The 27720-nt window shown below is 39.5% G+C and overlaps 2 protein-coding genes across 5 annotated transcripts in view; one reads left to right on the top strand and one right to left on the bottom strand.

Annotated features, from left to right (window-relative positions):
• LOC111660873 (voltage-dependent calcium channel subunit alpha-2/delta-3-like) overlaps window positions 1-22830 on the top strand; it is a 33596-nt gene extending 10766 nt beyond the window's left edge. Inside the window, exons 6-39 of one of the 2 annotated variants that reach the window (XM_023414300.2) lie at window positions 1435-1597; window positions 2049-2180; window positions 3554-3614; window positions 3745-3895; window positions 4138-4212; window positions 4334-4423; window positions 6759-6872; window positions 8000-8078; window positions 9793-9926; window positions 10425-10442; window positions 12292-12363; window positions 12517-12597; window positions 12681-12755; window positions 13723-13806; window positions 14094-14165; window positions 14280-14341; window positions 14454-14521; window positions 14675-14720; window positions 14833-14930; window positions 15131-15224; window positions 16074-16169; window positions 16298-16419; window positions 17082-17159; window positions 17480-17541; window positions 17617-17661; window positions 17751-17813; window positions 18776-18846; window positions 18956-19031; window positions 19259-19299; window positions 19726-19781; window positions 19921-20038; window positions 20207-20319; window positions 20585-20667; window positions 21934-22830. In XM_023414300.2, the coding sequence (XP_023270068.1) occupies window positions 1435-1597; window positions 2049-2180; window positions 3554-3614; window positions 3745-3895; window positions 4138-4212; window positions 4334-4423; window positions 6759-6872; window positions 8000-8078; window positions 9793-9926; window positions 10425-10442; window positions 12292-12363; window positions 12517-12597; window positions 12681-12755; window positions 13723-13806; window positions 14094-14165; window positions 14280-14341; window positions 14454-14521; window positions 14675-14720; window positions 14833-14930; window positions 15131-15224; window positions 16074-16169; window positions 16298-16419; window positions 17082-17159; window positions 17480-17541; window positions 17617-17661; window positions 17751-17813; window positions 18776-18846; window positions 18956-19031; window positions 19259-19299; window positions 19726-19781; window positions 19921-20038; window positions 20207-20319; window positions 20585-20667; window positions 21934-22026 (2886 nt within the window). In that variant the 3' untranslated portion in view covers window positions 22027-22830. Of the gene's footprint in view, window positions 1-1434; window positions 1598-2048; window positions 2181-3553; window positions 3615-3744; window positions 3896-4137; window positions 4213-4333; window positions 4424-6758; window positions 6873-7999; window positions 8079-9792; window positions 9927-10424; window positions 10443-12291; window positions 12364-12516; window positions 12598-12680; window positions 12756-13722; window positions 13807-14093; window positions 14166-14279; window positions 14342-14453; window positions 14522-14674; window positions 14721-14832; window positions 14931-15130; window positions 15225-16073; window positions 16170-16297; window positions 16420-17081; window positions 17160-17479; window positions 17542-17616; window positions 17662-17750; window positions 17814-18775; window positions 18847-18955; window positions 19032-19258; window positions 19300-19725; window positions 19782-19920; window positions 20039-20206; window positions 20548-20584; window positions 20668-21933 lie in introns of those variants that run through there. The other variant, XM_023414299.2, reaches the window with a different exon arrangement.
• A 432-nt stretch (window positions 22831-23262) lies between these two features.
• LOC147818697 (uncharacterized) lies at window positions 23263-27668 on the bottom strand. 3 transcript variants are annotated; one of them, XM_087176022.1, is made up of 8 exons: window positions 27311-27668; window positions 26248-26307; window positions 26077-26151; window positions 25694-25747; window positions 25545-25601; window positions 25126-25227; window positions 23690-23733; window positions 23263-23606 (listed from the first exon to the last, which is right to left on the bottom strand). In XM_087176022.1, exons 1-8 carry the CDS (start codon window positions 27600-27602, stop codon window positions 23514-23516), a joined length of 777 nt encoding a protein of 258 aa, XP_087032148.1. In that variant the 5' UTR covers window positions 27603-27668; the 3' UTR covers window positions 23263-23513. The 3 variants fall into 3 exon arrangements, with proteins under 3 accessions (XP_087032148.1, XP_087032149.1, XP_087032150.1); XM_087176023.1 differs by having other exon boundaries at window positions 23690-23730; XM_087176024.1 differs by lacking the exon at window positions 26248-26307.
• Between the last annotated feature and the right edge of the window lie 52 nt (window positions 27669-27720).

Below are 27720 nucleotides of genomic sequence, written 5' to 3'. Positions count from 1 at the left end.
CCCCACCCCTTCCGCCCCGCCGCAGCTCGTCAGAGAGCTGCTCAGGCGTGGTATGAGCTGTCAGCGGCTGCTTGATGGTGATGCCCGTGCGGCCTCCCCCGAGTGTGATGCTGTAGAGTCCATCACCCATCTCTCTCTCTCTCCCTCCCTCCATCTTTCCCCCCTCTCTTTCTCTTTCTCTCTCAGTGCCGACAATAAGGACCAGAGGCCACAGAGAGGCCGCTCAGACAGGATGAGGTAGTCTTCTTTCTGCTGCAGCAGGCAGTGAAGGACAGGACAGACAAACTGTTGAGTTTCACTTAAGAGAGGACAGACTTTTCACTGGCACTCATAAGGTTCTCTTAGCACATCCAGTGACTTCCAGAGACAGCTGATTTCGTTTATGTACGTTCTGACGAATAGGAAAAAAAATCCCCAAACCACACTGACTGAACATAGTTTCACATAAAATTTGCACAACGTCAAATACTTACCGTCTGTTTATCCTGAGTTGCTGCAGCTCAGGTTGCAGAGTGAGTCAGCTATTCACCTGCTCCTCATGTTCATGTGTCGAAATGTCCTTGAGCAGGATACTGAAACCCAGAGTGCTTCAAATGAATGTAATGTTATATGATATTATATTAGTGTAATTATATATTGTGAGAAGTCAATCTAACCATTTATCCTATAGGACATTTTTGGGAATGTTCTGATTTTTTGGCCATTTGCTTTATTTTGTTCTACTTGCTTTTTTTTTTTTTTTACATTTCTGTTGATTTTATTATTTCTGATCTGATGGTTTGTAATCCTCATAGGGCGCATGTAGGCTCTGCACACATTAGTCTGCATTTGATAAATAGTTTTTGTTATGATTGCGGTGTTAAAAGGCAAAACCTGCCTGAGGAAAAGGATAGGTTCACATCTTAAGATGATCGTCACATGCCGACATGTGCGTTTAAAGAGGTTCCTCCTGTCCAAACTCACTATGGAGATATTCTTTTCTCATATGAATCCAGAGGTAGGGGAGAAATCCACGGTCCTGGATTCCCTCTTTGTGTTCCTGTGGCTGTCCTTGGAATTTCATACTAAAAAGACTGTAACTCTGGAAGATCCCCACTTGATCTGACTAATTCAGACTACTTAGACTTAACTTCGACTGAATTTTTTTTTTTTCTTTTTCTGAGTGAGAGCGAGGGCTGTGGATTTGTCCACCTTGAAATCATGTAAGGAATGGATCTCACAATGGATAGTATAAAAAGGAGATATGAACACGGCAACAAAACACATCCAGTGTACATGGACATGTAAGACGGACTTAAAAAAATGTGAAGCCATCCTCAAAGTATTAATACTAATACTGTAATTACTAAATGCGTAATGTGTGCAGGTCTCAGTTCACGTGTTTTCTGTACCTGCAGTGTCTTTAACATATTCCATATTCACTCTTTACCTCAGTATGAGTACTTCAACGCCGTGCTGATCAATGAAGTGGACGAGGAGGGCAATAACGTGGAGCTGGGTGGAGAGTTCCTCCTGGAGCCCAACGATCATTTCAATAACCTGTCGGTCAACCTGAGCCTCAGTGTGGTGCAGGTCCCCACCAACATGTACAATAAAGGTAAGGGGGCCAGCAGGGAGACAGGATTATGTGAGGGTTAGTTACCTACTCTGGGCGGATGAATGGGGAGAGAAGGAGGGAGGAAAGTAAGAGGTGGAAGTGAGAGATGGGGAGCACGCAGGAGCTTTTTCCGTCGCTTCTTGTTGTATAACGGAGTGTGTCATCTCTTCCTGTGTATCGGCTGGGCGGCTTTTGTTCGGCTGTAATGGACTCCACATAAGTCTCTGTTCACAGCACAAAGGGAGGCTCGTCTAGCAGGAGGAGGGGAGGGGATGATTTAGTCACAGGCATTGTATCTCTTCAGGGTGGGGAGTCAATAAGGGACAAAGGTCAACTGTGCACCCCGGTAATGGTGAGCAGGATGGCCACCATTATCACCATTTAATGTGCTCATCTCAATCTCTCTTTTTTTCTTTCTCCGTGTCTTATCCCACGTCCTTCACCTCCTCAGATCCCGACATAGTGAACGGAGTGTACTGGTCCGAGGCTTTGAATAAAGTGTTTGTAGATAATTTTGAGAGAGACCCCACACTCATCTGGCAGTACTTTGGGAGTGCCAAGGGTTTCTTCAGGCAGTACCCTGGTGAGTGCTGTCATTCTGTCAGTGTGTCTTCATGTATCTGTGTTCGTGTGTGTGTGTGTGTGTGTGTGTGTGTGTGTGTGTGTGTGTGTGTGAGAAAAGAAAGGGTTTTCCCATGGGAGCCATCAGCCTTCAGTGAAGGAAAAAAAAAAAGAAAAAAAGAAAAAGATCAGAACAAATGATTCAGAATTACTAAAAGGGTAATTTGGCTAATGTTGTAATTTTACAGACCATCAGAGAGGATGCATATGTACAGACTGTAATTAATCAGCATTTGCCGGTGCGGACCTACAGCTGTACTGAGGAACAGAGCGTGGCTGCTGGATCCAACCAAAGTTATCAGACCGTTACAATGATGTGAAACAGCCGCTCAGCTCTCTGCAGTGCTGGAGCGAAGCCACAGAGATGAGATACAACTGATGATCATATTGTTGTATAGATACAGACTCTGTATGTTGCACAATGTACAAGTAGAAATTCATAATGGAGAGAGTCTTTCAGCGGCATACAACGGCATTCTTTTACAAATGTGTTCCTCATTTTAATGTTAAAATCACACACCACTGAACTCATTTTCCTGGCAGTTAATTGGAAACAGTAAAATTTTATTGTATAATATTCTTTTATGTCAACAAATTACATATAATATACTTTAATAGACTTTAATATATAAACTATTAAAGTCTATCTCTCAACACTTCCATACTCAGCTCATTGGATCCTACTGAAAGCATCTATCTTTATAAATTGAATACTTTAATTTTCTTTTTTGTTTTTCTTTTTGTTTAGTTAATTATTTCCTTAAAACAGCTTTTTTTTTTTTTTTTTTTAAGCCACGTGTTAATCCACATTTGTTGCACTAGTGTGTATTTACTGCAGCAGGATGGTGAATCTGGGATCGGGATAAACAACACTGTGTGTGTTCATCATAATGAAGGAACATGCTGCCCAGTGCAAGAGTGTGGCTCACTGATGTCTTTTTAATAGTTTTTGGACAACAGTGGAAATCCATGGCTCAGAGGAATAAGCTGTATCAGGCTTTGGATACACAGAGACAAAACCTGTTAGTAGGTAGAAATTTTAGTAATAAAAAATAGTTGACAGAAAACAATAGAATATCAGCAAACCTACACAGTTTGGACCATCTCAAAATATAGTTTATCCTGTAAAGTCCAAAATGAAATGTGTTATTTGCTATTTTTTATCCCATTGGTTTAAAATTCTTGTCTTTTACATGAGACACTATGGCATGTAGTCTACTGCTGATGGGATCCACTGAGAGATAAAGGAATTACAACTTGATTTGGCTGCTTCACGCTCTCATATCAGATATCCTGTGCTCCTGTTTGCCTCTGACTCTTTGATCTACTCCCCAGGAGTGAAGTGGCATCCAGATGAACATGGTGTCATTGGCTTTGACTGCAGAAATCGGAAGTGGTAAGCCTGCTCGAATCGGAGAAAATATTCTTGCACATCACACAGTGCCACATATATTTGTTTTCCCTTTATTCTTTCATTATTGTAACAGCCTGGGTTTCATGGTGTGTAATTGAACCTCGTATCACAGGTACATCCAGGCAGCAACATCTCCAAAGGATGTAGTTATCTTAGTGGATGTCAGTGGAAGCATGAAAGGACTGAGGCTGACCATCGCCAGACAGACCGTCTCCTCCATATTAGACACACTGGGAGATGACGACTTCTTCAACATCATTGCAGTGAGTTTTAGTTAAACCAGATTGTCACCTTTGTGTCTGAATATGTTTGTGTGTTTGTTCATTTTTAAGTTTGTGCATCTCAGTCACATTCCTCTGTCATTTTAATCAATTTCTTTCTCTCTCTTAAATGTTTTCAGACATTTCTGTTGAGTGTTTCGGATAAGTGGAGCCCAGTCTTCCATGAAAAACAAAGAGGGCTTATTCAATTCTCTTTTATCTAAATGCTGTTTATATTTCCTCAGTATAATCAGGAGATTCACTACGTGGAGCCTTGTTTGAATGGCACGCTGGTCCGGGCCGACAGAAACAATAAAGACGTGAGTCTCTACTCAGACTGACACATAACGAATGTATGTGGGTCATATCAGGTTGAATTTCTGTGAATAATATTTAAATGTCTTTTTTTTTCTTTCTCCTACTTTGACTATTAACTGTCAGCATTTCCGTGAACATCTGGACAAGCTGTTTGCCAAAGGGATCGGGCTGCTGGGTGAAGCTCTGACCGAAGCGTTCACAATCCTGAGTGACGTAAGTTCCAGTTACAGTAAACTGTGAGTGTCAGTGTAATGGGACGGATGCTGTTCAAACATCTTCCCAGTCTATATTCCACTGAAATAATTTATCACAAAGCAGTTCAACTAACTTCTTCTTTTCTGTTTACTGATTATGACAATGTTGTCGAGTTTACAGGAGTTTTTATTAATTCATTTATTGATTCATTTGTCATAATGTAATGAATTTGTGCATGTGCTCAGATATCACAAACAAACTTTGTTCTCATTTAATTCACGGGCTTCACAGAACATTAGGGAACTTTTCATTTTACAAGCCACATTTGTTTTCACTGACAGAGTGTCAAAGCATGTCCTGCATGTTCGCAGCTAATCATAAAAAACTAGCACACTCTAGTCAAATACATTTGAGCGCTTGGGAGGTGTGTCGCCTGTCGAAACGCTCCAGTGCTATCCCCATTCCGCCCTCCAAACACAGACACATCTATTCTGAAGCGTGATTAATGGCTCTAATTAATGTCAATGATTAATAACGTGGCTGATTGGAACACAAAGCAGATAAGGCCAGGAGCCGCGCCGCACTCCTTTTATCTCCCTGTTTTCAGGCGAGCTTTGGCTGCACCGCTGAAGCTGAGAGAGCTCAGCTTTTACCTCTGCATTTGTCAGATTAATTAAAGCCCTGCAATGAATATGGTAATCAGGTAGCCAGTAGCCTACTGCTGAAAGTCATTGTTACACCGCTGCCCACTGAATGAAGTCAGAATACAGCCTATCATAGACCAGATCAAAAAGAAACTCACTTCACTTGCAGAGCACTGCAGTGTTTTTACATCGAGTCCTGGTCAACTGAATGAGAGCAGTGCTGTGATACAACACTTTCCCACAGGAGGATGATGTGAAAGAATCACAAAACAGCAAGCTTATAATAAAATATTTTACTATATTTTGCCATCACTGAATATGTAGAACATCCTTTTGTTTGGTGATTTTAGAACAAGAACAGAGTGATCCCTGTTATTGATTCTGTCTTTTATCTGTAACATTTATATTTCCAAATTCACATTAACTACACAATACTGAAGCAAAGAGTATGTTTTACATTTACACAAAGACTGTAGACTCTGCAGCAGAGAAGGCACGAACATCTTCATTAATGGTTTAGGAAATTTCACATCTTTGTGAAATGTAATGAGTCCATGTAAGAGTTCATTTGAACACAACTTATTAAACTAAATGTCGCTGAAATAAACAATAATGTTTAAATTAGCAATGGGAGCAGTGCACGGTTGTATAGGGTTTGGTCTATGGAGGTGGTGAATGGTGCAAATTGAAAAGACACAGATGGAGGGAAGTTGCCAGCCAAAGGAAGAGAGAAACAAGGATAAGCACACATGCTACCTTTTTATAGCCCAAGACCCCAGATGAATGACATGAGCTGGCAATCCTTCACTGTCAGCGAACTGTCCCCTGAGCTTGACTCGAACGGTCTACAGACCGGGGGGGCCGGTACACACTGCACTGACTATTTCATAGGCCTCTTTACATCTTCTTCTACATTTTGATGTGTCACAGTTGGGGAAACGTGGGTGCAAATAATAATAAAAAAAAGACAATAATGGCTGAATCCCATTTAGGGGCTTCAGTTTCATTTTGCTGGTATTGTGCACGCTGGCTCACTGCCATGTCTTACTGGGGCACTTGAGAGGAACAGAGTCATCACTAATGTTATTAGTTCTACTTGTGTTTTTTCCTACAATGACCAGTCAAAATATCTGCTGTGAAAAAAGTCTGTAATAAGCAAAACAATTAACATTAAAGTCTTGTGGATGAAAAAGAAAACAAAAAAAAAAACATATATATATATATATATATATACATCAGTGTGTGTGTGTGTGAGAGAGAGAGAGAGAAAGAGAGGGCCTCCTGATACTTGTATGATTTGAGAGCAGCAGCACTCAGCAGGTTTCAGCCCGTGATCATGTCATCACACACTCCTCTCTCTCTCTCTCTCTCTCTCTCTCTCTCTCTCTCTCTCTCTCTCTCTCTCTCTGTCTCTCTCTCTCTCCACATTCACTGTCACAGGTCAATAAACCACTTGATTACTACAATGCATCAGAATAAAGTGTAACACATTCTTCAAGTTTATTTACTAAGACATTATCTGTATTTTATGAACTGATGGCTTTCAGATGCCATATCAGACATCATCATCATCAGACGCAGTGGAAATAGACATTGTTGGCTGTTTGTTGAATGTTTAAATAACAGTGATTGGATTGAACAACGGCTTTGTTTGTTTTTTTGGTTGGTTTTTTTTGGTGTGTGTGCATGTGCTGTCTTTCCTTCTGCAGTTTAACCAGACTGGTCGTGGCAGTGTGTGCAGTCAGGCCATAATGCTTGTGACCGACGGGGCGACTGAAATGTACGACGATGTTTTTGAGAAGCACAATTGGCCAGAAAGAAAGGTGAGTTTCTCTCTCTCTTTTATCTGTCTTTCTCTTTCTCTCTCTCCCTCTCTCTCTCCCTCTCTCTCTTTCTCTCCTCTCTGCTCCTCACAGTGCCTGATTTTCAATGTTACACATGTCCTGTCCCTGAATTTTCTGCTTGCACTGCACTTTCCTTGCTTCAGGGATAGATGTACATTTTAATACTATATGTCAGCTGGTGCTCTGTCTTGACGTTTTGAGGAATTGGTTTCTTACTTCATTACCACTCTTAACTCTGCATTGTAAAATCCACGTCAATATGATGTTTTTCAATGTGTTGAGACATTACAGAGCGATATTCCCCCCACAAGGAATAAAACATGGGAAATGAACTGCTTTCAAGGGCAGAGCATGTACAAGCAGCTCGGTCTCAAAGGTTCTAGTCCTTATCCGTCTACTGTGCTCACTCCACACTTCTTCCTGGACCTAACATTGGATTTAAAATCTTTTGTTAGGCTCCCTTTGTAAGACCTAAAAGCAATTGAAATGAAATGGACTACTGTGCTATTCACAGAGCAATAAAAACAACCGCTCAGGGGCTTTTGTTCAGTCCGCTCAAGCATATGTGTGTTGGCAGTGTTTGGCAGGGTACTGGGCAGTATTTGGCAGGGCACCCCACCCCCCACCCCACCCACCCCCTTCATACACCCTCAGGGCCGTTATATGGCAGCCACTCAGTGTTTCCTATATGCGTTATGCTTAGCAAAGCATCTGGAGCCAATGAGCCGTACAGGTTTGTGAAAGTGTCACACAGCGTTCTGTAAAAGGACAGAGGAACATGCCCTCGTGCCCAACCCCCAAACAAAAGAAAATTAATTGAATTTAACTGCATAAAGTGAAAGAAAAAAAAAACAACAAACAGACAAAAACAGCAAATTGAGAAAGACAGGCTGAAAAAAAAAGTTAAAGAATGAAAGAGAAGTGGTGTAAAAGTAGCTTAACACGGTTTCCTCATAAGGATGTAAAAACATGCAGCCACTTCTTGCTCCCGACCCCAGATAGAATCAGGACGGGAAGATAAAGAGCTGAGGAGACGCATCACTTTACATGTTTTTTTTAATCCTTTCATCTTTGAAATTGTCGACATCTCTATGTCCTCTGCACAGGTGCGGATATTCCCTTACCTGATTGGACGAGAGTCTGCGTTTGCTGATAACCTCAAATGGATGGCTTGTGCCAACAAAGGTTTGAGACTTTTTTGATAAACACTCTCCGAGAAAAGCCGAGTATCAGAGTGTGGAACACGACCTGATGCAGTGTTTCTGTGCGTTAACGTGATAAGTTGAGGATGTGTGGGTATCCCTGTGGTTTGGTCGCATACGTGTATGTTAAGTGTGTGTGTGTGTGTGTGTGTGTGTGTGTGTGTATGCATGCATGTGTGTGTGGTGGCTCAGAAGCTTTCTGCCAAGAGGCAATGAAGTGGCACTTGGGGGGGTCAGAGGTCAATCTGCTCTAATCCCTCTTCCTGTCAGAGTGTCTCCCCCCTTGGCTGCTCCCTGCTGATGGCTCCGACGTGTCAACGCTCTGGATGAGTGCCCTCTGGAAGGCAAAGTCACAGCCAGGAAAACAGATCACAGGGGGATTGTGGGGAGACGAGCCCCAAACCTCCTTCCCCATACAGACCCCTGCTCTGAAATAACCTTACATGTCCAATATAAAGTATTGTCAGCAACAGCAGGAGCTGACACCAAGTCAAATGACTCTTGTGTCGCTCTAAGCTGAACCACTGGAGACACAGTCCAGTAATGTCAGGGCCATCAGCAGTGGCAGAAAATACCTAAATGTAAATATGTACGTTTACCTAAGTACTGCACGTCAGTAGCGTTTAAGGTACTTTTACTTGAGTATTTCCCTTTTATACTGTTTTATAGGGTACTTCTACTCCGATATTTCAGTGGGAAATATTGTGCTTTTTATTCCACCACAACTATTTGACAGCTTTAGTCACAAGATTTACTTTAAGATAATTTTACACACAAAACACATGAACATATGATCAAATATGATATAGTGGCTTTCACTACCCACCAGTATGTCACTATTTAAAGCCCAAGTTTTATGCAATTATACCATCTTTCAAATCATTCTCGTATACTCTTTTGATTTTTCAACAAAATGAACAAATCCTGGTGAAACTGGTGCAAACTCTTTGTTTTCTTTTCACCCATTCATTCTCAGTGCTCCTGGCTCAAATCTGTGTGTGGGAGCTCCCTCTCTCCCACACAGGGATAAAACGAGCTCCTCCTAATGACACCTTTAAAATGTAGCGAATATGTCGATGCGTCACTAATAGTAGTCAAATACAAAATATGCAGTACATACAATAACACTCTAAAAGAGGACATTCGGCATGATGAGTACTTTCATGTTTACTTTTCCTGACAGGTCTTCTCTGCCATCGAGGACACTGAGGTCATGTCCTTGGTAATTTTCTGGAAATTTTGAGGGGTTTAATAATTTGAGGTCGGCTTTACAGTTAAAAACTTACACATGACTGAAATTTTTTTAGTCTGATTCCAGTGTTTTTAGATGCAATATGTTGGGATTTGACATTAAAAAAATTAAAGGATTTAAGATTTCACTAATTAAATCCTAATATAAAAAAATGTGGAGACCTTTTTTGGTCTGTGGTCAAAGTTTTCTAAAGGGGAGGACATTGGAGGATCGGGAATAACCTCAATGTTTCTAAACTCCTGGCTACAGTCCTGTTTGCTGGCAGTACTTTTATTTAGAAGCAGGACTTAACATTGCTGATCCGATACTTCTTCCACCACTGGACATTAATTGTAATATTTTGGTGTGTCGCTTTAAACGGTCCAAATACACGTAAGACTACACATTGTGGAAGAAGCGTATTCCCTGCCTCAGTTTGGGTTAAAATGTTTGTGTTTCATTGCAGGATATTTCAGTCAGATCTCCACCTTAGCGGATGTTCAGGAGAACGTGATGAGGTATCTTCATGTCATGAGCCGCCCAAAGGTTATCGATCACGAGCATGACACAGTGTGGACTGAAGCTTACGTGGACAGCGCTGTAAGTATAGTTTAAAGCAGTGTAATGACTTTTTGTGTGAGTGTCCGAGTTATTAGGCCCTACTCCATGTACGTACAGCGCAGTAACACGCTTTCTACCGAGTATGGACAAAACAACAGGAACCTCTTGTAGTATGATACAATCCAGTACATTGAAAATACAGGAGATTGCGTCAGAGAGTTGTTGATTCAACAATCAGGTACTTTTCAAAGCTGTAGTTTCAGCTTTTAATACCCTGCATCAAACTATATTGTAAGACGTTGGTGTTATTTTGTCCATCCCTCTACTGTACAGTTAGTGTGCACATGTGTGTGTCTGCGCTCTCATCATTAGTCTTCATGCTGCTGGAATGAGTCCTCATTATGAGCTTCATTAATCTGCATGGATCTTCCCCCCCAGTGGACATCTGTGTCCACAAAGTCAATGCAGAATGTGCTTATTTCAATTCACTGGATGATTTAATTTTTTTGTCTCATTGTGTCTTTTCTTTTATTTCAGCTTTCACAGGCTCATAAGGTAAGTATCTCTCAGGTAGAGTGAAATCAATGGAAAACAAAGCTGATTTGTTGTCTTGCTGACTAATAAGGAGCTGATCCAGACTCAGATGCCTATATGTACGGTATATATATAACCTAAAAATTAGGATTATCATATTTTGACGGAGCATTTCTACTTTACGCTTTTTATTTAGTTTTACTAAAATCAAGCACTTTATTGTAAGATGCACGTTTTTCAAAAGCTCTCTATTATGTAGCCTCCTTACTGCAGAAAACATATCTGAACCACTTTGAACTTCAATTAAATACCCCGGTTATAGGGAGTAGTTCTGAACTGTGATCAGAGCGGAGATCATGGGCAGGGGTTTCCACTGGGACTCAGCAGATCGCAGCACATTGTATAAAGTAGAACTGACCTGAGTTAAATAGCTGCTTATTGTTCCTACCTTTCAACATTATGCTTTAATATTTCCTAAGAGGTCTAAAGTGAGGAGATGCTCATCCCTCTGAGGGACAGAAGCAGTAGAGAAGCATTTATTGTACTTCTTTCCAGTATGGGGACAATAAGCATACACACACACACACACACACACACACACACACACACACACACACACACAGAAGGGTTAGGAGATTGTCCCCCGGAGTGTGTGCTGTTGTATCTCAGCCTCAGACACACCATTCATCATTCTGTGGATCATTGCATTTTATCTCCTAAAGCCCATATTAAAACTGACATTGGAAGGGAGACCAAGAAAGAGAGAGGGAGAGAGAGATGGAGGTGGTTGAGCATGGATGTACCTGTTCGTGTGTGTGTGTGTGTTTGTGTGTGTGTGTTTTTGTGTGTGTTTTTGTGTGTGTGTGTGTGTGTGTGTGTGTGTGTGTGTGTGTGTGTGTGTGTGTGTGTTTTCGTGTGTGTGTGTTTTCTCTTCCATTGTGTGTTGTGATGAATTTAAGGACCCACCATTCTTCATTTTGTCAAGCTAGCTAGTACACACTGCAACACTGCAGTTCACAGCTCATTTCCTTCATATGCATGCACACACAGAAATGAACATCAGCCCCACACACACACGCACACTCACACTCACTGACGTGAACACAGGCACACTCAGCTGTGTCGACTCAAGAGGTGAGGGAATAGAAGACCTACTTTAGTGGCGCTCATGTGCTTAATTATGTCAGCCTTCATCCTCCTCAACTGACCCCGTCTCCTCCTCTGAGCCCCACATGAACCTCACATGGTTGTAGCTGTAAGTCCTCACAGTGCTATTTCCCACTCAATAAATGCTGCTCATTTTTTATATATGTGGAAGTTTTAATAGATTTGTTTTGTGAATTAGACCATTTCCTGAGCGGTTATGTGCTGTCCTGGTTGAGAAAACAAAATGTATTCATAAGTATTTTTGCTTAATAATTTAGTTTTAGTTTCTTTTTATGATTAAGATTATTGTTTTAACATCATCAATAACATGGAGAGTAACTTACAGTTACAGTTATATTTGTACTCGACAATAGAACATTTCAGAGGCAAATATACTTTTTACTTCAGTACATTTATTTGAAAGATGTACAGTGGTTACTAGTTATTCAGCAGATTAAAATTTCACATTAAATCATATCATCAGTTTATAAAGTATGATGCATCATTATACATTAAACTAATACATTAAGTAGTTTAGATCAGCTTCACCTCCACTAGGTTGGCATTATAATTCATAAGTAATGATAATCATATAATACAGTATGTAAATTATGTACAAATACAGTCTGACCTCTGAATCAGACTTGTTTAAAATCGAAGAAGCAAAATGACAATTCAGTCTGATTATTTATCAGTAACAAAGTTCTGAATCTTATTTTTTCAGCTGAAAGTCAAAACGGGCCCAAGTCTGATGACTACAGTAGCCATGCCTGTCTTCAGCACAAAGAATGAAACGGTGAGTGAGTGAGTGAGTGAGTGAGTGAGTGACTACATGAGAAACTAAATGAGTATTTGTTGTGCAGTTTTCATCTGTGTGTGTGTGTGTGTGTGTGTGTGTGTGTGTGTGTGTGTGTGTGTGTGTGTGTGTGTTTTGAATTTTTTCATGCAGAAGAACCAGGGTATTCTGTTGGGGGTCGTAGGAACAGACATCCCTCTGCAGGAGCTGATGAAGCTCATCCCCAAACATATGGTACGATCAGCTGTTCTTTGGCTTTTAAAAAATGAATGTATAAGTATGCGTTTTGTAAAATATATCTCACTTTGTGTCTCTAGTTAGGGATCCATGGGTATGCGTTTGCCATCACAAACAATGGCTACATCCTGACACATCCGGACCTCAGACCTTTGGTAACTCACCTTCATCACATCCCTTTTACACCTGAACAGTCTCATAGCATTCCCTGACTTTACCCTGTTTTTCCTTTTTGCTTTGTCCATGCAATTGTATGCATAACCAAAAATGATGATCTGAACACCTCCCTTGACGAGGGCACACAGAGGCAAATGTGTTATCTGGTTAGGAGGCTACATGGACTCGTATAGTCTGTAATCCCCACCTTTTCCTTTGATGTATGCATGCAGGGATAGAGGCCACTCATAGGGCTGGCTGGCCTGAGATTTCCCAGAGGTAACTTAACACTCGCTGGCAGAGACCACAGCCGCTCGCCCTGGGACCGCTGGTTCTCAGGAGCTATGGCTGTGCTAGTGGATCTGTGTGTGCCAGTGTTAGTGCTATTCCTCTCTGTGCAACTGTGTGTGTGTGTGTGTGTGTGTGTGTGTGTGTTGGTCTGTGCTGTTTTTTGTTTTTTTTTGTTTTTTTTTGTGGGTGTGTCTTTGTGGCTAAAACTGTGCTGTGGTTGTAGTCAGTGACTTGTTGTTTCTTGTGGAGCGGACTACATACAGTAGCAGCATATGACATGTACAATGTACTGCGTTGATGTAGACTTGTTTGAGCGTGGATTTCCTATCAATCATATTAATTCTTTATAATTTACCTGACAGCGTTAATTTCACACATGAGTTGATAAATAATTACTCAGCGAAACCTCAACAACAGGTGCTTTATTAATAAGAGCATACAAGTCTTCATTTTAACAGGGAAACACAAAGAAGACAGATTACAGTAAAACATTTTTAAATAGATTTATTTTCTTTAATATCAAGCTCATATATTTGAAAATTATGTGTCACATGCAGTTGTGTTATGACAGATTAGTTGACATGATTGAGCAATGGTTAAAGTTTTAGTCGAAAATAAAACCCTGTTACACAAAGGGATCATTGAAGTGTGTATATTGTGTTTTCCTCTGTGTAGTACCAGGAGGGTCAGAAGAGGAGGAAGCCCAACTACAGCAGCGTGGATCTCTCGGAGGTGGAGTGGGAGGACAAAGATGACATTGTACGTGTCAAAGACAGTAATACAGAAAAAAAATTTTGTAAATACTGAAACGTTGCCGTTATTTTAAGAATATATATTGTGCACAATACAAAATACTGACTGTGCTTAAATATAAATACAACAGTTTTGTGATACAATGACTTGATTTCACACTTCAACGGTACAACTTACATGTTCATTACTTTATCCGATAATAGCAATATCAGCAGTATCATTCCTGTCACCGATCGGTGACCCAGCCTTGACCTCTCGGCTCTACGTGACTCTTTGTGTGCTTTATCTTTCAGCTACGCAACGCGATGGTGAACAGGAGGACAGGTACTTTCTCTATGGAGGTGAAGAAGACGGTGGATAGAGGGGTGAGGCTGCAGATGAATATGTTTCGTGTCTCCCTATCAGATGAGAGGCGTTCTTTTTGTTGTCTGTGGACCAAAGGAGTAACTCTGATCTCAGCTGTTCTTCTGTTGTTTTAGAGGCGTGTCCTTAAGATGCACAATGACTATTATTACACTGACATCAAAGGAACTCCATTCAGGTGCAAGAAAAGTTTTATTCCATTCTTACATAACTTTCTGTAGCGTTACGTCTCGGTTCCAGTTAAACTGTGACTGACTCAAGTTGATTCTCTCCTCTGTCGGTGTTTCTAGTGTCGGAGTGGCTCTTTCCAGAGGCCACGGAAAGTACTTCTTCAGAGGAAATGTATCAGTTGAAGCAGGTACGTCTCTCCAACTTTGTCATTAACTCTGTTAACAAAAGCCTGAATACATTTAAGATACATGTCACTCTGACCTGTTTGTTTGGGAGGGTCTTATTGTTGCAAGCTACCCACGCTGGCATTGCTGAAGCGTTACTGACTTGTGTTTTTCAGGCCTCCGTGATCTGGAACAGCCAGATGTCGCCCTGGCAGACGAATGGTAATGCTGGGGTTATGGGAGAGGCATTCATGCGTTATGTAGGTTATCCCTCTGTGTTCATCAGGGATGTTGAGGCCTGTGATGTAACAGTGTGGCTCTGTTTGGACCACAGGACCTACTGCAACACAGAGGAGCAGCATGAGCATCGTCACCTGACCCAGATTCAAGCCATCAAGCTCTTCATGACGGGCCGCAGACCGCACCTCAAATGTAAGAGACATCTGAGGCAGATCTAAATGAGTTGTATACACGGAGTCTGTATTATCTGCAGGACAAACTAATGATCATATGTAGTATGATAATAAGATAGTATGCAAAAAAATTTGATTGTCACAAATGAGAGGGACATTTTGGATGAGAAAATAGAAAGTCTGTATTTGTTGATCAGGTCATGGTGTTACATTCTGCAGGTGACAGAGAGCTGATCCAGGAGGTTTTATTTGATGCTGTGGTGACTGCTCCGCTGGAGGCCTACTGGACGGGACTGGCCCTCAACAAGTCAGAGTAAGCTCCGTAAGCTCTTAATAAAGGCTCATAAGTTTATTGTTTTTTAATAAGCCTCAGTAAATGTTTGTGAGACATCATTATAAATGTAACTAAACAAATAATAAACAGCTCTTGTTGCAATAGTGCATAAGTTGTCATGTTAAAGCAGGATAAACACCAGCCAAAGCAATTTTTCAAAAACTGGCAAGACCAAAAAACGAATCTGTGATAAAAATAGTATTTCATTGATTAACCATAAATAAAGCTATATTCACATTTCAAAAGGAAACATTAAAGCTCTTTCAATCTTATTATGTGGTCCTGTCAAAGGGTATGTGTGTTTTTGTGTAAAATGTATGTAAGTGAAGATCTGCAGAAACCAAATCTGATGTTTATGTTGTGCTGCACATATTGTTGTATAGAATTTACTCTAAGTTGCATGTTTGTGTCATATAGGACGTCACAATGATTATTTTCATTAATGATTAATCCTTTGATTTTTTTTTTTTCTTTAATAATTAAGCAGATAGAAAGTCAAACATAAAGACAAGGGCCCATCTCAAATTTCTATGTCATGACTTCAAATAGCTTATTTTGAAGTATTGTATCTTTACTGTGGTTTTTTTTTTACAATGTTCCTCCTCAGTTGTTTTAAGAAGTTATCTAACGCAATCTCTGAGAAACAAACACTGCACAACTTCCTCTAAAAAAATACCCACGTAAATGATACATTTAAAAGGAAAACCTAACTTATATACAGGGTTTTGTAATTGTGTGTTCTCAGCAGTCAGTAATGTTCAGGGAACACACTCAAAAAAAGGAGGCACAAATGTGTTAATGTGGAACTGCTCTGCATTACGCCAACAGGAACTCAGACAAAGGAGTGGAGATTGCTTTTCTGGGAACCCGCACCGGCCTGTCGAGGACCAACCTGTTTGTGCCCGTCGATCAGCTTTCCAATCAGTGAGTGCCGCTGCTGCTCAACGCTTCTCTAATCCTTACCTACGTGCACGTGGCGAGTGGCAGTGATTGTGCTTGATGAATCTAATCCCTTACACCTCACTTCAGTTTCATTCTGTGTGCGTCCTCAGAGATTTCCTGACAGCGGAGGACAAGGAGGGTGTGTTTAATGCAGATCACTTCCCTCTGTGGTACAAGAGAGCAGCAGAGCAGGTCCCCGGCACGTTTATCTACTCCATCCCCTTCAGCACAGGTACACAGCACAGAACAAAAAAGTGAGCGCAGCATTTAATGTGTGCACCGTGCAGCATAACACATCAGGACAAAACTCCTCAAGACATGACTTTATTTGCTTATATTGGCTTATTATCTAAGTTCATCTCAATATACTTCTCACTTTCCAGTACAGCATTGTATAAAGTACTTTTTTGGAATTCATGTGCCGTAGTCATTCGGCATTTCTACATCTAAATCAGTCTTTCTCTATATCCCTCTGTCTGCTATGGTTTGTGGTTTTTACTGGTTTCCACTGATAGGATGTGCGGCACAGCTCGGCTCCCTCACGGCTTCTCTGCAGTTAATGTGTCCCACGTTCTGCCTACTAGCCAGGGGAAAGAGTATTCAGCTCCAGGACATTTACCACTTTTCCTCTGTTTAATGATGACTGCATCTTTTCAGGCATTGCCATCATAACCTGAAATGTCCTATCACAGCACTCATTTCAGAAATATTAGAGTCATCTGGCTGTAGAAAAAGCTCTGACTGGACTCTAATACTGTAAACTAATGGAGTGGTGCTGCCGTTTCTTTTCAGCCAGCTGATGGAGGCCGCTGAGTACTGGGCGCCATCTACTGAACAGAAAGTGTAAAGGGGAAAAAAATGAATAAGAGTTTATTCTCTGTTCTTTCTCTCTAGCTTTAGAAAATAAGAGTGTGGTTTTGGCCAGCACAGCAATTCAGCTCCTTGATGACAGAAAGTCTCCAATTGTTGCAGGTAACAAACTCTAAACCATTTTTCATATCATTATGAAAACTCTTAAGGGTCTTTTAAATTATTTCTTAAAACTGACTTTTATCTGAAAGCCTTTTCTTAAAATGAAACTGTTTTGTTTCATCCTATTTTAATTTTGTCTTGTATGCTTCTCATTCTTTTACTGTTTTATTCTGTTATAATTGTCTTATCATTTTTAGTGTTTACTGTTAAGCACTATAACTTGCTGCTATATAAATAAAGCAATTATTATCATCATCATTATGTTAATGCTCAATTCTATATATTGTGTAAGTCTCTCTTGTGCTTGGTCTTGTGCTCAGCTGTAGGGATCCAGATGAAGCTTGAGTTCTTTCAGAGGAAGTTCTGGACAGCCTGCAGACAGGTAACTACACAACTAGTTTGCAAAAACTGATTTTCCTGACTGGGTATGAAACTAAACTCCATGTTTTGTGCTCAGTGTACAGCTCTGGATGGGAAGTGTAGCATTAGCTGCGATAATGAGGTAAGAACATTAACTCTGGCTTCTGATTTTTTTTTTTTTTTCTCCGGTTGTTTCGTTGTTTTGTTCACAAAATCTTTTTAATCTGACAGGACATCAACTGTTATCTCATTGACAACAATGGTTTCATTCTTGTCACAGAGGAGCAATCTCAGGTACTGTGCGTATGTATGAGTTTGTATGTTTACATCTATGAACAGAAAGTGAAATCATGGAAACATTGTCCGACTTCATGCAGGTTCATGACTCTTCGTTTTGGTGTTGAACTGTGTTAATGGAAGTATTTTCTTGTTTTGAATAAAGACGGATCATGAGAGAAAACTTTGCATCATAGCAAACACCTGCCCCTGGTAAAATGATTCAGTCCAACATTAAACAAGATGGCTTCCTACAGATCCACCATGTTTAACTTGTATGCTTCTAGTTTTCTTTTTTCTTTTATTTTCTTTTTAAACTAAACATTATTGTAGAAGATGTTTCCTTTTAATATTTTACGGCATTTTTTTCAGTGAGCTTCAACTAACTAGCAAGTGCTCTCTTTGCTTTTCTGATTTGGTTTATCTCCATTTATTATAAGCTAGAAAAATCTGTAATAATAATGAATAATGATTATGTGACAGTGTTAAAGCGGTCGCTCGTATTGATGAACCTACAGAGAATTATCACCTGAATCTGCAGCTCATCTGGAGCTTTATACTGAGTTTCAGCTCATTGTTTAGCTGTAGGCAGCACGTGGCCGCACCAAACATAGCGAAATATTTAGCAGATAAAGAGCTCCTCATTTCCTCAGGAGTCGGCAGAGACTACAGACAGAGTGAATATTGGACTGACATTCACCAGGTAGTCGGAGACACGACTAAATAAATGATAATGTTGCTCTGTAACTACTGGATTTGTAAATAAGCAGCTATTTGGTAACTACAACATCGTATAAACTTAAAATATGATATATCAGTGTTGTGCTCACGTGTTTCTGCAGACCCCAAGTGATTAAAAAAAAACTGTTGTTGCACGTTTGATAATCTTTTAATCAGGTGTTTATTTTATTTTCTACACCCCAATCTACAGTATTTTTTGAAGTGTGTGCCTTTGTGCTTTGGCATAATATATCTCTCAGACAGGGCTCTTCTTTGGAGAAGTGGAGGGTGCTGTTATGAACAAACTTCTCCAAATGGGTTCCTTCAAAAGGTCTGAGCCACAGTTTAACACTTCCTAAAACCACTTATCCAGTAAACCTGACCTTAAAAACATGTTGTTATTGTCTTCTGTCGGTAACTGCTGCCTGTTTGTGTTGCAGGATCACGCTGTATGACTACCAGGCCCTTTGCAAAGAGTACGCTGGGAGCAGCGACAGTGCACGCACTTTATCAGATGTAAGTGCACAAGACAGAATATCAGCTGATGTATGAGAGATAAAGACATTAGAAGCAGTAATTTTATCATATGTGATACAGTGCATCTACATTTGAATGGCCAGAGTTAAGATCTTGACCCTAGACCACGGTACCTGCCTCAGAGTGACTGAAAGATCAGTACAGAGATGTGTAAAATTGTAAACAGACTCTAATATGAAATGCTTTTCTCTGTCTCTCTTTCTTAGCCTTTCACTGTGGTCAAGTGGCTCCTGACTGAACTTGTCATGTAAGAATTTTTAAAGATTATATTTTTGTTTAGTACGGGTACGTAAATGACATAGTGTGACATAAACAATATTTATACTACTTACTAGCTACATGTTTATAGGAATAAAATAAGTTAAAAGTTGAATGGCATGGACGTAAGTGGACGATTGTTACATTTATTTCTTATCAACTATGTAACAATACAAGTTCATAACTTAAAATGCCAGCCAAGAACAAGATGCATTGGTTAAGGGTTAGTTAATATGTTCTTAAATGGTAATAAATATTAATGAATGTCTTCATTACCTATTTATACCCTTTTATATAAACATTAGTTAACTTTTAACTGATGCTTTAATTGCGTTAACTAATATGAATTAATATATTCTCATTATTGTCACCAACATCATTGGTTTAAATGTGATATTTGTGTTTTTCTCTTTAGTTTTCTGCTAGAATTTAACCTGTACAGCTGGTGGAATGTCGACCTTTCAGTTAAAGGTAACTGTAGGTGATGATCGTAATGGGCTCGTATGTGTGAGAAAGAGAGGTCAATGTGTGAGAGCTGGAAATATTCTCTCGATCTATGGTTTTGTCAAGATGCTGTGGTTCAGTAAAACTTTTTCTGTCACACGTACAGCTCAGAGGTCACGTGGTAAAACCATGATGGTTCCATGTGACACAGAATATCCTGCTTTTGTCTCTGAACGCACCATCAAAGAAACAACAGGCAACATTGACTGTGAGGGCTGCATCAGGTACTGCTTTAGGCCTCCTTAAATTAATTACTCAATGAATTATCGTCAATATCATTCATTAATTCCCTTACTCACAATATCTATCCATATTAAACATTATACTTCTAGTCTGCCACTATTCATTCTGTAATATTCTGAGGCCGGTCACTGTCTGTGTTCTGGCTGCAGATCATTCGTCATACAGCAGATCCCCAGCAGCAACCTCTTCATGGTTGTTGTGGACAACAAGTGTGACTGCAGCAGTGCTCCTCCAGTAACTATGGATCCCATCGAGATCATGTATATCCTTTCTAAATGAAACACTGATTTTTGATATGTGGAAACCTGTCCTGACAGCATTTGCATTTGAGTACATGGCTAGTTTAATGATAAGAATTCATAAGTTACTGACTGTGAGAATCATTGTATTGCTTAGGGTTAATTTTTGAGTTGCACCACTCAAGCTCTGTTTCACATCACGCTAAATGAGTCATGATGTAGATTAGTGAAGCTTTAAACCTCGGAACATGTTTAGTTCATTTATTTTTACCCTTGACGCCTTTGAACACAACGAGTCACTAAAATGTGACAGACTGAAGTTTCAGAAGGACAGAAAGAAACCTGAATCATGTCATCCTTTCCACCCTGAGGTATGAGATCATCTTTGCCTGCATACTGTACCTGTGTGTGTCTCTAAATATATAGTTATGCACTTACAAATGCTGCAGATTGATCTCACATAAATTCATGAAGCAATGTTGACCACATAAGTGAACTCTCACTCACACCGTGCTACAATACATCATTAACTCACAGTTGTGGTTTATTACAACTTATTTTCATAGTTTTGTCCATCATTATTATTGGTAATAACATGACTGTACTTACCAGGTTCATTTCTCAGCTCTGGGAACACAGCGATATTGCTAAAAAGACGTCCAACAAGGCAAGAAAAACAAGTTCCCAGCAGGCACACAGCTGGCCAATAACATCGTTAGACGTTGATATTTGGTTGAATGTAGGTTGTGACGTCCTGCGACCAAAATGCAATGTCAGCACAACATCTACCGCCAATGTCAATTTGACGTAGAATACTGACGACAGCTGATGTTGATGTTCGTTAGGTTTTAAGTTGTGTTGTTAGGTAACCAAAATCCGATGTCTTTCAAGTATCTCATGCCAACGCCATGTTGAAATAGAATACCAACATGATGTGAAGTATGGTGACCAACACCCAGCTTCTACTAAATGGCACAATGCCAGTTAGCCAAGGTTGGGTTTTGATGTCAACCCACTTTTCATTTCCAACTAAAATTTAACATCTGTCCAACGTTAGAGTTGTTAGTGTCCAACGCGTTTCTGATGTTAAATTGACGTCTGGTGTATGCTGGGTAGTCAGACAGTTATACTGGTTACGAATGACCCCCTAGGTTAGCCAAACTAATTTATAACAGGAATTCTTTTCAATGGCTCTTTGGTACAAACAAATGGACTCAAGATGTACTTGAGAGCCAGTCTTTTTTATCATTGTGCCCAGATTTCACTGCCTGGCCTAAATCCACTCCAATTTATGTGAACACTGAGATCCAGTCAGTCACAAAAGGTAGACCGGTGTCTTGGTAAACTCCAAGACACAGCAGCTTTTAGATGCACTTCAACAATAAATGCAACATTAAAGCAGAGTGCAATATTTGTAAAAGCAGGGTCAACAAACAATCTTCACTGCCTCTTAAACAGCAATGGTGAAACTTCATCAGTAAGTCGGTCAGTCAGGCACAGACATTTGCGTTTCAGGGCTGGCCTCCAGCCAAAAAGAACAAAAGGAACGAATCACATCTGTTACTGTCTTTCACAGATAAAACCCTGTTAATGTTTAACCGCTCCACATGTATCATAAACGATTGTGTCTTCTGCAGGAAAATGCCATGGAGTGTGGTTCAGCTACACGCCTCTCCAGTCCTCTGACAACAACTCTGCTCCCTCTGATAGCAGCGACCGTCAGCAGGTGACCATTAACAGCAGGACTGGACGTCAGAAAGGACTAACTCAACAAGAAGATGCTTATAAACACATAGAGAACAAGGCCAATCAGAATTGAATTTGCTCATACCTCTGCATCAGGCAACACTCTTCTAAGAAAAAGAAATCTTTATCTGTAGCACAGAGACTCGCATCCATTAATGCAGAAAACATAAATGATGGGGTGCAGTAAAAGAAAATGCGATTAATGGGAGTGCTTGGCGAGTTTGCTCAGAGCGTTGCAGTTCACGTCACTGACAGTTTGTCATATTGACTTGAATTTGTACTGAAATTAAAAAAGAGAAAGTAACGTGTCTACAGTGAAAACAAATGCCTATGCATACAGATGATGGTAAGACATCAAATATGTTTGTTTCTTTGTTGTGAAGGAAAAAATGAAAGTTAATGTAAAAGTCTGCAGAATGTAAAATGCACTTTTGTCATATGTTTAAAGAATGCAGAGTGGTCTATATTTTTGGCATTAAATTGCTAAAAAGCATTGAAAGGGCCATTATACTTTTCTTCTTCAAATACATTGTTTATTTTGTAACTAAGTTCCTTTAGATGTTGATAATAATATGGATCATGTAAAATATCACAGACAACAGAAAATGTGAAGGTTGTTTTGTCAGAAGACGTTTCAGATAAGCTAATGATGCATGATGAAGATTCAATGGTGAGTTTTAAGAATGTTACATTTACACATCCAGCCACAGTTTGTCAAGGTGACCACATACTCTTTACCACATGTCTGAGAAAGCTGATGAATAAATACAAAGAAATATTTTCCTTCATTAACACCTTGTGTTATTTTCTCGGGTGTAGGCGTGCACTTGTGTTACTCATGTTGTGGGGATATATGTCACATTGTGGGGACCCACCTTCCTTTGGGGAAGAAAAAGCAAGTTGCCATTACATACATCATTAAAAACGTAGTTTAAGGTTGAAGTTAGGGCCAGGATCAGGCAAATAGTGATTATAGTTAGGGTGAGGTTAAGTCTACAGGAAATGAATGTTAATGTGATGTCCACTGAAGTGATGGAAACATGTATGTGTGTGTGCGCGTGTGTTTGTGTAGTTGTGTAGTATCTGAGAGACTAACTGTATTATAAAAAATACATAGATTCAGAATATAAAACATAACACAAGGCAATTCAAAGTATGGTATTATGAGGAAACAGTGGGTGAAAACTATGAAAACATATAACGTATGTACCAGAAGCAGCTAGTTGTAAAGGCAAATGTTTATTTTGACATCGTTATACATTTTTTACATGCTGTGCTTGTTACAGATAAATTGCTGTAAAACTTGAAAACTCCTATAGATTGCTAAATGTGAGAAAGAGACATAATAAGAGTCTACCATTACACTATTGTGGCCTGCTGTCTTATGCTGGTAAACTCTAAACAAAAGGTTTACACCTCCAACAGTTCTCTAGGCTTCATCTTTCTTTATGCAGGAAAAGATGTCTGTGTGTCAGTGTGTCGTCACGGTGCTGTACGCCATGCCTCCCAGGACCAATGTAACTGGCTCCTCAGAGATGGTGGAGTAAAGGTGATATGTGTCAGACTGGGAAAAGACAGAAACCAACTTAGTCATCTATTAATATTTGTGGCAAATAGACTTAATGTTGTTCCTCATGTCTCACTTACATTCAGATTTTGAGACTGTTGACTTTTAACTTCCTCAGAACCTGCTAGTGAGAATGACACACACAGTGAGATGATTTCTTTCCCATGAAGTTTGGCACATACACTGTATATATCATCACCATCTTTTCTCATACAGCATGCTATTGCTCACATGTGAAATAGAATGTGAGACCCAAGCAAATAGAGTCATTTTTGTGTCAGTGCCTCCCACATGCATGATCTACTTTGAACTTGAGATGCAAGTGTCACGTCTTCACTGTATGCGTGCTATTACTTTGCATCTGTGGTTATTTTAGTATCTGTGACCAATGTGAACTCTGTTCAACTAAAGAAAAAGTGAAACTGCAACAAATATTTCCTGCAAACTGCAAATGGCTTTTAAGACCAATGCCAGATCGTATGTACAGGACAACTGTGTGGCTCATTTTAACCCAGTGAAGCACGGTGTTAGTTCAGGCTGAGCACTAAAATGTTATCTGTTTAATTAACGCTTCACCATCAGTGGCTCCTTCACCAGCTGTGTGGCCTAATGTGCTGCGTCACTGTAGCTGTGCTGATACACCCATGCCAATGACGTTTGCTGCTGCGGCTGCTTCCACTGCCACATCCTCTGCTTTATGGACTCAATTTAATATCGTTGATTTAATTAAAATTGATTGCCATTTGATTCTCTGAGAGCTCCCTCACAGTCTTTTGCTGATTCTGATTGTAAAATCCTTTCAGAAAGTGTTCAGACATCTTAAATTTTTTCCCATTTTGTTATGTTGCAGGCTTATGGAAACATCAAAAAAGAAAATTTTTCCTTCATCAATCTTCATCAACACCCAACAACAACAAATTGAAATCAGAATTTTAGATTTTTTTTTTTTTTTAATTTATTAAAAAGGAAAAACCGAAATATCACATTGAGTATTCAGACCATTTGCTATAACGCTTGAAATTTAACTCAGGTTCATCCCATTTCCACCTGTGCACCTGTGGTCAATTCAATTGATTGGACATGGTTTGCAAAGGCACACACCTGTCTATATAAGGTCTCACAGCTGACAGTGCATATCAAAGATAAAAACCAAGGCTGCGGTCGAAAAGTCAAAATAATCTCCTTGCCTAACCACTTTTCCTTGACCAGGAGGAAAACCAATTCCAAGTGTCATGTCTGGTTTCTTCCAGAGAGTCTTGTTTCTCAAAGCATGGCCCAGACTGGTGGAGCGCTGCAGTGAAGGTTGTCCTGATGATGGGTCTGAACACTTATGTCAATGTGATATTTCAGTTTTTACTTTTTTTTTTTCTTTTTAAACAATTGTTTCAGAAAGGGACGGGGAAGATTTTAGGCTTTTGTCATGGAATACTTCACGTTTACACATTATCAAACAGTATGTGTGACCAGCCATATAAGAAAGTAAATGAAGGCTTTATTATTTTATCATGGAACTCACCAGCTTTTTTCTGCTTCCTGAGAACTGCTGATAGTAGTATGATGACACCCAGAGCCACTCCACAACCAGTCACAACTATTAACATCCATATCATTGTTTGTGCTTTGAAACAACAGAAGCCATAAACAATCGTCAGTTTCATCTCTTACATTAACAAAAAAGCAGGAAGACGTGTGTATAACTACAGTTATGCTGCCACAATACCAAACCACACTAACTAGTTTATTTTTTCACTACAGCAATGTACACGGGAAAGTAACTATTTTAACTTTAAAATATTAATCTTTGCCATCTCTTAACCCCCAATTTCTGAAGTAACTTGGGCGTGCAATTTGCACAGCTCAAGCTAACTTGTTACAAGATGTGTCAAATTTCCAAGAGGAAAACTAACAAACTAGTATGTTAGGATTAGTACTCACCTGAAGGCCTTTTCAGTTGGGTTAAAGGAAAAGAGCTATCTTTAGTGCCAGGCGAACCTAGTAAGTACACAGCCACAAATTTCTTTTAAAAACATCTACAGCAATGTTAGCATTATGATGTGCTAATAAGAATCTTTAGTCAACAGTACCTGTTGTTTCATCGCCAGATTCTGGGTTCATAGGAGTCATACCAGTATCTGTTTCTTTAAATCACAAAAACATACTGATGTTAAATTATTTATATTCTTCCATTGTGGTAAGAGGTACAAATATTAAGTAGTACATAGTTGTCATGTACTGCTTAACAATGTAATTTTCCTTGAGCAATATCAGCTAGCATCTGTGCAATAGCAAGGCTAACTTCACAAATGGATAAAGAGCTGCATACCCATCACACACTATCAGAGTAACCAGTCAGCAACCATTACTTCAATATTTACTTTTTATAGACACATCTAATGTTTTACATGTGAATATTAGAGTTTGTATATCAACATGTTCAAACAAATCATGTAAAAACTGAATACATCACCTAATGTTGGTTTCACAGATGTTTGGGAAGTAGAGATGGTACTACCAGGGTTACTCTGCTTCCCAACAGTCTGACCTTGTGAATCAACAAAAGAAAATCTCAAAATAGTCATAATACTCACAAACACATATGATCTGTGTGGTTAATTCAAGTCACACTTAATTTTTTTACCTGATGTTAGGCTTGCAGGGGTTACAGGAGTGGGAGCACGAGACCCACTAACAATCAGATCTGGTGAATAAAAAGCAAAATAACAAATATAAGTAGTTCGGGATAATGTTTACTGTATATCATGTCCTACTTGTGGTCATAATAAATGTTGGCATATTCTGCATTGTGTGGCTGATGGATTTGGACTTGTTAGTTTCATATGTGGGCAACTAAGTAGGACAGTGCATTTCTGCAATCACTTCAGCAATTATATTAACAAAACTAGAAACCAGAGAACAGCCTTTTTATTACAATTATGTCCATGTGCATGGATGTTTTTGATTCAATGTTTTTAGTATGGATACTGAAATTTGATTCTGATTTCACAATGTCACAATTAAACTTTTCAAATGACATAATGGATGAAGTTGTTCTATGGTGTCTGTCTAATTTTACACAATCAGAATTCACTTCATTAATGAATCTATTTCAGTAGATATGTTGTAGTAGTGTAGCACGTGTGTCTGTTTTCTGCAATGAAGTACACTATACAGTATGATGTATCTGCATTTTAAGTCCTTCTGTCATACAACACTTATTAAAGGAGCTATTTGAAAGTTTTGCTCTTGCTACATAGCCAACATTAGCATTAACAGCAGTTTACTTACAAGTCTAGAAAAAACGCTTCAAGTTCAGCATCAAACTTTTTTTTTTTTACTTGCCAAGAGCTGTCTCCAGCGGAGGAAATCAACACTCCCGTTTTGCTTCTATATCTATCACTTCTTTTCTTCTACTGGAGTTAGCATGCTAACCAGCTAGCCTTGCCCTGGCTGGACACATATCGTTACTTTCTGATACCGAGTCACTGTAGCGTCCTGTCTGCCCTGAATAAGTAACAGCATATTATAACCTCTTGTATTGTAAATGTAACGAGGGCTGAAGCTCTTGGAAAGACTGGTAAGTAAACAGGTGTTAATGCTAACATTGGCAATGTAGCAATAGCAAAACTTCCAAATATCTCCTTTAGTACATGTGAAATTTTAATGGAAATTAAAGTTGTTAAATAAGTAAATCAGTCACTCACTGTTTATGGTGACAGAGAATGCGTCACTGTATGAAGAAACAGAATTTCTCTCTCCAACACTGTAATAACATATCACTTCAACCTCAGTAGGTGGACTCTGATGTGCCATGTTCAGCAGCTCAGTCCCTGACAGTGTCGTCAGACAGGGCAAGTTACTGATTCTTTTTCCAATGTAGAAAAAACACTGAGCCACAGATGAAGTCTGACAGTGCAGATCGACTGTGTCTGTCACTGTGATCACCAGTGGATTCACTGTCAGTTTAGGTTTAGGAAGCCCTGGAAATTTAAGCATTTGTAAAATTATAAAAGTAAAACTTCATTTATTTCAAAACATTTCGAACATTAGATTTATTTATTACAGCATAGGAAGCCCTGTGGCTGCATGCATTAACTGTAGTAAAATATTATTT

This window comes from Seriola lalandi, unplaced genomic scaffold, assembly GCF_002814215.2.
Source record: "Seriola lalandi dorsalis isolate HSWRI2012SDOR001 ecotype SW California unplaced genomic scaffold, Sedor1 jcf7180002054522, whole genome shotgun sequence".
NCBI classification, from domain to species: domain Eukaryota; kingdom Metazoa; phylum Chordata; class Actinopteri; order Carangiformes; family Carangidae; genus Seriola; species Seriola lalandi.
This window is presented reverse-complemented; position numbering and strand designations above follow the sequence as displayed.

Bases quoted from the DNA above. Each gene is read 5' to 3' on its own strand.
- LOC147818697 (XM_087176022.1), bottom strand. From the start codon at position 27,602: ATGCTTAAATTTCCAGGGCTTCCTAAACCTAAACTGACAGTGAATCCA. The intron at 25,602-25,693 runs GTACTGTTGACT...TGTACTTACTAG, and splicing joins ATCTGGCGATGAAACAACAG to GTTCGCCTGGCACTAAAGAT. The intron at 25,228-25,544 runs GTGAGTACTAAT...GTTGTTTCAAAG, and splicing joins CCAACTGAAAAGGCCTTCAG to CACAAACAATGATATGGATG.